General features: G+C 33.2%; 1 protein-coding gene across 1 annotated transcript in view; it reads left to right on the forward strand.

The window, feature by feature from the left end:
- Positions 1-441, forward strand: part of LOC148176517 (pan-ceramidase-like) — a 48,172-nt gene extending 47,731 nt beyond the window's left edge. Inside the window, exons 13-14 of the mRNA XM_088034338.1 lie at positions 10-122; positions 177-441. Of these exons, the coding sequence (XP_087890464.1) occupies positions 10-122; positions 177-357 (294 nt within the window). The 3' untranslated portion in view covers positions 358-441. The remainder of the gene's footprint in view (positions 1-9; positions 123-176) is intronic.
- The last annotated feature ends 9,203 nt before the right edge of the window (positions 442-9,644 follow it).

Here is a 9,644-nt window from a genome sequence, read left to right on the forward strand (position 1 = left end):
ATTTTCCAGATTTCCGGCCACCCCCGGAACAACCTTATGCACGAGAAAACCTTCTTAACCATCGAACAACTGGACGGAGATAAATGGCAAGTCGTAGCCACAGACGCCGATTGGGAAACCAAGTAAGTTTTTAGCCTTTTCCTGCCGAAGTTTGATTACAAATTTGTACGTCACAGGTTTTTCTGGAAGCGCCTGACGAATCTGATTGGCGGTAGTGAGGTAACAATCGTGTGGGAAATCCCGGATGATGCGTCTCCGGGGATTTACCGAATTCGACATTTTGGGTTTTATAAAAGTATTTTTGGAGGTACTTATCCGTACAGTGGAAACAGTAGAAAATTTAAAGTTGTAGTTTAGGCGTTCATAAGACTGACAGTTATTTTTATAGTTAGGACGTTAGATGTAATTTCTTGCCAAGGTAAATAAATAAATCGTTAGAAAGGTGGTTTTATTTCCGTGCTGACAGTTGCGTATTTTTAGAGAGGTAAGAAATTCGAGCGTGAAAGAATAATTACGTTTGTCGTGGACGAAAAATAGAGGCTTGTAATAAAAATTGATTTTTAATCAGGCGTAACGACGATGACGTCCTTGGGAAATTTCATTTTTTCGTTGAAAGTTAATCATAGTTATTCGTCCATATAAAGTTGCAATAAGATTTTCTTGCTGAACGAACAGTAAGGAATAAAAAGCAAACGAGCTTTAGATCCTTCAGGTATCTCAAATCTTTCACATCTTTCGGATCCTTTAGCTCTATAAAATCTTAACGATCTTTTTCATATTACAAGTACTACAGCTTCTTCTGATTCTTCAGATTCTTTAGACAAGCACTACAGCTCCTTCAAAATTTTCAGATTTTTCAGATTTTTCAGATCCTTCAGATCCTTCAGATTCTTCAGATTCTTCAGATCCTTCAGATCCTTCAGATCCTTCAGATCCTTCAGATCCTTCAAATCCTTCAGATCCTTCAGATCCTTCAGATCCTTCAGATCCTTCAGATCTTTTAGATTATTTATATCCTTTAGATTGTTCAAATCTTTTAGTACATCCTTTAGATCCTTTACATTCTTTAGATCCTTTAGATCCTTTAGATCCTTTAGATCCTTTAGATCTTTTAGATCTTTTAGATCTTTTAGATCTTTTAGAACCTTTAGATCCTTTAGATTCTTTAGATTGTTCACATCGTTCAGATCTTTCAGATCCTTTAGATCCTTCAGATCCTTCAGATCCTTCAGATCCTTTAGATCCTTCAGATCCTTCAGATCCTTCAGACCCTTCAGATCCTTCAGATCCTTTAGATCTTTCAGATCTTTTAGATCCTTTAGATCCTTCAGATCCTTCAGATCCTTCAGATCCTTCAGATCCTTCAGATCCTTTAGATCCTTCAGATCCTTCAGATCTTTCAGATCCTTCAGATCCTTCAGATCCTTCAGATCCTTTAGATCCTTTAGATTCTTCAGATCCTTCAGATCCTTCAGATTCTTCAGATCCTTCAGTTCTAGATCTTTTCGATTTTTCTGATCTTCTAGATCTTTTAGTCGTTTATAAAAAGTTTTAATAATAAAACATAATCACGCTTTAGATGTTTCAGACTGTTCAGATACTGAAGAATTTCTGATCCTTCAGTTTTGTCAAATGTTTCAGGTACTTTGTTTTTTTAGCATTTTTAGATCCTTCAGATCTTTTAAAATCTCTTTATCCTTCAGATCCTTTCGACTTTCTAGTTTCTTTAGACTTTTGAGATCTTTAAGATCTTTTTCAGACTACTTCTTCAGATTCTTTAAATTGTTCAGATTTTTCAGATTTTTCATATTCTCCAAATTCGTCTGGTCCTTCAGATTTTTTAAATTTTCTAATTTTTTCAAGTTTTTCAGCTCCTTCACATTCTTCAGATCTATCAGATCCTTCAAGTTGTTTAGATTTTTTAGATTCTTAAGATTTTTCCGATACTTCAGTTACGTCAAATTATTCAGGTACTTCAGATTCTTCACTTTTTTCAGACGGTTTAGATACTTTGGTTTCTTCCGCTTCTTTAGATTCTTCAGAATTTTATAGATTCTTCAAATTGTTCAGATTTTTAGATCCTTCAGATGGTACGTATTTTAATTATTATTTGTTCATCAAAAAATTGCAATAGGATTTTCTTGCTGAACGAACAGTAAAGAATAACAAATTATCAAACTTTAGATTGTTAAGATCCATCAGATCTTTAAAATATTACTGATCTTTAAAATCTTCTTCAGATAATACAAGTCTTTCAGCTCCTTTAGACTATACACAGACCTTCAGATCTTTTTGATCTTTCAGGTTTTTCAAATCCTCAGGCACCTTCTTTTTTTCTAATCTTTTGCTGGATGTTTTAGGTACTTTGGTTCTTTCAGCATTTTTAGATTCTTCAGATCTTTCAAAATTTTTAGATCTTTTAGATTATTTATATCCTTTAGATTGTTCAAATCTTTTAGATCTTTCAGATCCATTTGATTCTTTAGGTCATTTAGATTTCCTTTAGATTTTTTAGATTCCTTAGATCCTTTAGATTTTTAAGATCCTTTAGATCCTTTAGATCCCTTAGATCCTTTAGATCCTTTAAATCGTTTACATCCTTTAGATCCTTTAGATCCTTCAAATTCTTTAGATCCTTTAGATCCTTTAGATCTTTTAGATCTTTTAGATCCTTTAGATATTTTAGATCCTTTAGATCCTTTAGATCCTTTAGATCCTTTAGATCCTTTAGATCCTTTAGATCCTTTAGATCCTTTAGATCTTTTAGATCTTTTAGATCCTTTAGATATTTTAGATCCTTTAGATCCTTTAGATCCTTTAGATCCTTTGGATCCTTTAGATCCTTTAGATCCTTTAGATCGTGTAGATTCTTTAGATTGTTCACATCGTTCAGATCTTTCAGATCCTTTAGATCCTTCAGATCCTTCAGATCTTTCAGATCCTTCAGATCCTTTAGATCTTTCAGATCCTTTAGATCCTTCAGATCCTTCAGATCCTTCAGATCCTTCAGATCCTTCAGATCCTTCAGATCTTTCAGATCCTTCAGATCCTTCAGATCCTTTAGATCCTTCAGATCCTTCAGATCCTTCAGATCTTTCAGATCCTTCAGATTCTTCAGATCCTTCAGTTCTAGATCTTTTCGATTTTTCTGATCTTCTAGATCTTTCAGATGCTTCAGATCATAATTAGTCGTTTATAAAAAGTTTTAATAATAAAACATAATCACGCTTTAGATGTTTCAGACTCTTCAGATACTGATGAATTTCTGATCCTTCAGTTTTGTCAAATGTTTCAGGTACTTTGTTTTTTTAGCATTTTTTGATCCTTCAGATCTTTTAAAATCTCTTTATCCTTCAGATCCTTTCGACTTTCTAGTTTCTTTAGACTTTTGAGATCTTTAAGATCTTTTTCAGACTACTTCTTCAGATTCTTTAAATTGTTCAGATTTTTCAGATTTTTCATATTCTTCAAATTCGTCTGGACCTTCAGATTCATTAAATTTTCTAATTTTTTCAAGTTTTTCAGCTCCTTCACATTCTTCAGATCTATCAGATCCTTCAAGTTGTTTAGATTTTTTAGATTCTTAAGATCTTTCCGATACTTCAGTTACGTCAAATTATTCAGGTACTTCAGATTCTTCACTTTTTTCAGACGGTTTAGATACTTTGGTTTCTTCCGCTTCTTTAGATTCTTCAGAATTTTATAGATTCTTCAAATTGTTCAGATTTTTTGATCCTTCAGATGGTACGTATCTTTCACATCTAGAATTAAATCAAGCATTTTTGCGTTTAAAATTTGTCAAAAATTGTCAAAAAATTGCAATAGGATTTTCTTGCTGAACGAACAGTAAAGAATAACAAATTATCAAACTTTAGATCGTTAAGATCCATCAGATCTTTAAAATATTACTGATCTTTAAAATCTTCTTCAGATAATACAAGTCTTTCAGCTCCTTTAGACTATACACATTCTTCAGATCTTTTTGATCTTTCAGGTTTTTCAAATCCTCAGGCACCTTTTTTTTTCTAATCTTTTGCTGGATGTTTTAGGTACTTTGGTTTTTTCAGCATTTTTAGATTCTTCAGATCTTTCAAAATTTTTAGATTTTTTAGATCTATCTGATACTGTTCATTCTTTATATCTTTTAGATCCTTTAGATCCATCAGATTTTTTACATCTTTCAGATCTTTCAGGTTCTCAGGTTTTTCAGATCCTTTAGATTTTTCATAATTTTAAGAAGACCTAACGTATTTGAAAGATCTAAAGGATCTAAAAGATCTAGAATTCTTTAAATTTTTTAGATTTTTCTAATACGTCAGATTTTTAAAACTCTTCAGATACGTCAGATCCTTCATATTTTTCAGATTCTGGAAATCTTTTAGATTTTCAGATCAATCAAGCAAATATAAATATGTAGAAGATTCACAGATTCACAGAACCAAGGAATAAACTTTTTTTTAAATTTTTGAGATCTTTTACATTCTTCAGTTCATTTAGGTTCTTCAGGTATTTTAGATTCTTTAGAACTTTAAATCTTTAGATTTTCAAGTTTTCAGATTCGTTTTTTTTTTAGCTTTTTTGATCTTTAATATTCTTCAGATTTCAGATCCTTTAGTACCTTTATTAGATCTTTGTTTTGATATTCCAAATTCTTTAAATTTGATATTAGAACCTAATCAATCAACATAACCAAAGTATTTAGAGACGTCTAAATTTAAAAAAATCGTTTCTGGAGGTATCCAAATATTAAAAAAATTGTCTGATGAAATTCAAAAAGCCCAATACACCAAAATCTGGTAGGAATTTAGCAAATATCAAAAAAAGTTAAAAGTTTAAATAACACACAAATCAAGATTATTTTGTACTAGAAAAATAGAAAGTCGTTTCTAAAGTAGAATTCCCTCCTGATTTCAAATCTGAATTCCATTTTGCTTCATCAGAATTCTGCTGAAAAATTATTAATTTTTTCAGTTTTTCTTGAAAAATAGCAAAGTTATAATTTTTTTATGGCTATTTTAGGCAGCGCATTAAGTAAGCTTTCCAACGACGTATAAAACTTATTGCTAGAGTCAGAAATTTTTGAAAAACTAATATTCCAACAAAAAAACGCAAATTTTAACTATTCTTATAGGCAAATTTGCATGTAATTCAATTTAATGCAACCCAACTCGTAAAAATCAACAGTTAAAATTTAGAGCAGCTCGGTTCTGATTTTTATTGACGTTTTTCTTGAGATAAAAAGACCGTCCCTGTTAACCTATATTTTGTTTACAAAGAAAAGTTATCTTCAATAGCTTGTCTCTATCTCAAATTTCTGATGGCGCAATGTCAACGAGAATTATTGATTTTTTTTTAACGCTGGTTGTACTTAAAGACGTCAGTTTTCTGCGAGTAATTGTGGAAAATTGTGTTTACTTCTATTACTCAAAATGCGCGATTATCCGGATCACCGATTTAAAAAAAAATACGTGGCTAAAGGTTTTTTTTTATCGTTCTTGATTACTGGTATTGCTGGAGTATTCGGCCGCTATCAAGAGGAAAAATTGTACCTATCAAACAATTACAAAATATTAAATGTAATATTTGTATTTATTTAGCTTTTATCATTTTTCATAATTTTTGTGTTTTTTTCCATATGTTCTATTATCCGGATTTTCGATCATTCTGCAACAATCACTCCGGATAATCGAGGTTTTACTGAATACACCGTGGTCCACGAGTGATAATGAGCCTGACCAAACTCAAACTGCAACTCAACATACATTTTCATAGCTGTCGTAGATATTTGAAATAAACGTCAAAGTTGACAAAGTTTTCAGCTTACGCAAAAATTTGTTTTTTATCACGGTTTGGTTGGCGTCGCGACGCCTAAGAAGTATAATTTTCGGCGATTTTTGAGTTTTTGCGGAAATATTCGCGAATTAAATTTTTTTTCAACATAACTGTGATACAAATATTTGAGTTTTTGTTTTAAATCTAATGCAAATTGTGTTTAAAATTTGCGAAATAAACGTTGTTTTATCAAATTAGTTTTCAAAATTATGACAGCGCAGCGGCAAACTACGTTTACACCAAAATTTCACGAGTCACTTCATTCGCTTTTATAAAGGTTAATTTTGATTAACACGGGCATGTTGCACTTTATGGACACCAGAAATCGTTAATTAACATCGACAGAACGACAATTTCACCAAATAAAACTTTTGTTACAATCTAAAGTGAGCCAAAGGATAGATGTCATTTGTGACACAAGATGCTGACAGATGGGTGTAAACGTAGTTCCCAATTTTGATGTAATGAAATTGGAAACTAACTTGATAAAACATCATTTTTTTCTCAAATTTTGAAGACAATTTGCATTTAATCAATAATAACAACTGAGATATTTTTAACACATTTATATTGAAAAAAAAATAACACTTGCACTTCGACATCATTAGTGTATAAGTAGTAGTACCCCCATTCCCCCTATAACACGCACGATATTTAAAGTAAGCAAATTCAAAACTCCCGCCACCAACCCTGTTGGTAGGCCTGCTTACTGGCGGTTCTGTCATTCTTCATTTTCGTGCCATAACGCGTTCACGTTTTTTTTTCCGAGTTTGAAGAAATTAGCCAACAAACGTTAGGCAATGGGAAAATATGGTAGAAGAAGACATCGTGGCCACAGTTCGAGTTTCAGTCCGTCCCCATGAGCGAGAGAGCACAGCGAACTTGGTCAGAAATTTCATCACCTAGAAAATGAGGTTTATGTTGCGGCGTCTTCAGGAATTTGACGACACTCTTCAGACTTCCTTGACTCCAGGCTCGTTGCAGAAAGAACGCAATTGCGCTTTCTTCTTATAGAGATTTGCGTTGCAACTTGCAGGTTATCCTGTCGATTGCGGTGTGCGTTTTCGTATATTTTTCCAGCAGACATCGTGGCCACAGTTCGAGTCGCAGTCGTCTCCAGGAATGAGAGAACAGCGAACTCGATCAGAAATTTCATCGCCTAGCAAAAGACGTTATGTTGCGGCGTCTTCGGGAATTTGACAATCTTCGGACTTCCTTGACTCCAGGCTCGTTGCAGAAAGAACGCAATTGCGTTCTCTTCTTGTGGAGAATTGTGTTGCAACAGGTTATCCTGTTGGTTGCGGTGTACGTTTTCGAATACCTTTACAGCGTTGTCTGATTTGCTTCTTCTTAGGGAGAATTACAACTTGCAGCTTTTCCTGCTGAATGCGGTGTATGTTTTCGTATGCCCTAGCAGCGTTGTCTAAACAAGGTGACCTTTCTTCACTGTTGTGCTTTCTTATGGAAAATTGCGCTGAAAAATTGCCGATTTCACTGCTGATTACGGAGTACGTTTTACGTTACTGAGACTATCTTCTTCAGGGTTGCTTTCTTATAGAGAATTGCGTTCCAACTTGCAGGTTATCCTGCTGGTTGCGATACGTTACTGAGACTATCCTAACGGATGAGGTGACGCCCGAGGATGCGCCTGTTTTAGAGCAAGAAGTGCTGTCTTTTCTTGTGCAAATGCCAATTGGGGCGTCAACGATAGGTGATCTTGTTCATGCAGATTTGTCGGCGCGTTGGGCCTCCATTCTAACACAAGGTTTGCCTTCTGTATCTCGCTGCCCTTTGGTCCCAATTACCCATTGTAATTGGCCTTAAGGCGAGTGCCAAGACTCGTCGCTGGTCAGAATTCGAGCTGAGCTGTCATATCGGGAAGGTTGTCAAGCGGTACCTCTGTTTACAACACCCATTACTGTGCTATTGTAAAGTGATAAATGCTTATTTTTCCTCTGCCCGGTAGAAATACTTTTTCACGGGTAAAATAATGTGAGTCTGTGTTCTTTTTCCGTTCAGAAAATGTGGCAAAATTGGACTTGTTATTAATTTCCTTCTTTCCTTGATCCAAATCGTACTATCTGCTTCTAGTAGCTTTATTTATCAGAGCAATTTAGACTTACCAAAAAAGTTTTTAATTTTCTTCAAAAACTTGCTTTTATATATTCGGTTTTAGACAACTCACGCCATAATCTTTATCTTGTATGTTAGCCTTTTGTCCTACTTTCTTTCTTTTGTTTGCCCTTTGGTTATTTTTTAAAACCCTTAAAATGCCGTTTGCTTCCAAATTTATGAATTAATTTATTGCCGTTTATAAATATTTCTCTTCAAATATACAGCTACTTCATAGAGTCTTACCAATCAAAACAAATTTTTTCGCTCAACATTTTTCATTCATTGATGAACTTTTAATTTGAGTGAAATAAGAAAGAAATAAAACTTAAAATGTAGAAAATTACACAGAATGTAAACCCTTCCTGCATCAATGCATAATTATTTTGATTCATTTTTTGTTAAAAAAATATCTGCTTAATTTATTTTATTGAATTTCGTTTTCTAAATTTTACGTCCGAAACCGTAAAATAGCCGAGAAAGTAATTCGTGTGTTATTGAAAGTCTTTAGTTGAAAACATGACTAAATTGAATGAATTTTTATTTATAGTTGTACATATAAATTCATACATCAAGCTTTATGAGACTTTGTTGTGCTAATGTTATTATTAGTACTATTAATAATTATTATCTTCTAAATGTAATCATTTAGTTGTCCTCTGTGCGAAACAGGCAGGTAGAAATTTTAGACGAAATCCCTTGATTTACAACTACCAAAGCTAGTCAAGAAACCGCAAATGAGCGTACAGTTGTAAAGCTAGTCGTAAATTATCTAAAAAATTCAGAGCTTCGACTGATTTTTTTTTATTTAATCTCACACATAACTAAACCAATTTAGCGGGAAAGTGTTTTTGAAAGTGTTCTTTACTAATTCTTAGTTTAAAAATTCACAAAAATCGGACATAAACTTCTATTGGTAAAACTACCCCAAATTATCGAATTTTCAAGTAATTTAACTTTTAAATTAAATGTTTTTTCTAATGTTTGTTTCTTAGTTTTAGAAAAAAATGTGAATACAAGCAGTTGAGAATAAGAACGAAACTGATACATTAAAAAATAAGCAGAATATTTAGACGATATTTTACATGAGATTCTCCATAATAAAAATGTCTTGGCACTCGCCTTAAAAGGTCTCCTCGGAAAAAGGAAAAAACAATGTCCTCCACTGGCGTAACACAGTACTCACATTGAATCCAAGTGAAACAGCAATTTCCCAGAAAGAAAGACCAACCTTCCGCAGCCCACTAAGAATGTGTCGATACAATTGTTAAAAATCGAATTTTTCTCCAATAAAAACACACTTAAAAGTACTGTTTCAAGACGCAAGAACCTCTCAGAAAAACATAACCAGTTGAAATATCTTGATGAAATTTTAATCATTTCTGAAAATTTCATCAAAATCTGTTTACAGCTTCTAGATGTGGCATTTTTTATGGAAATCAGTGTATTTTGAAGTCCTGACCTGATGGAACAAAGCGGGCGTCCAAGCAATTACCAACAACATTTTTTGTGTACCTTTATTTAGTGTTAATCCACAAATCGTTATAATTGCAAATTTCCGAAATTAGTTTAATTTTCCGGTCCATAAATCCGACAAAGTCACATTATGAGCATCACTCGATTTTCATTCAACCGATTTATTAGTTATAAAGCCGCTTTGTAATTGAAGCCGATTGAAATATGCAAATGGCAATAAACAC

The sequence above is a fragment of the Gnatocerus cornutus genome, chromosome 4 (assembly GCF_029298725.1).
Source record: "Gnatocerus cornutus isolate USDA-ARS CGAHR chromosome 4, icGnaCorn1.1, whole genome shotgun sequence".
Taxonomy (NCBI): Eukaryota; Metazoa; Arthropoda; class Insecta; order Coleoptera; family Tenebrionidae; genus Gnatocerus; species Gnatocerus cornutus.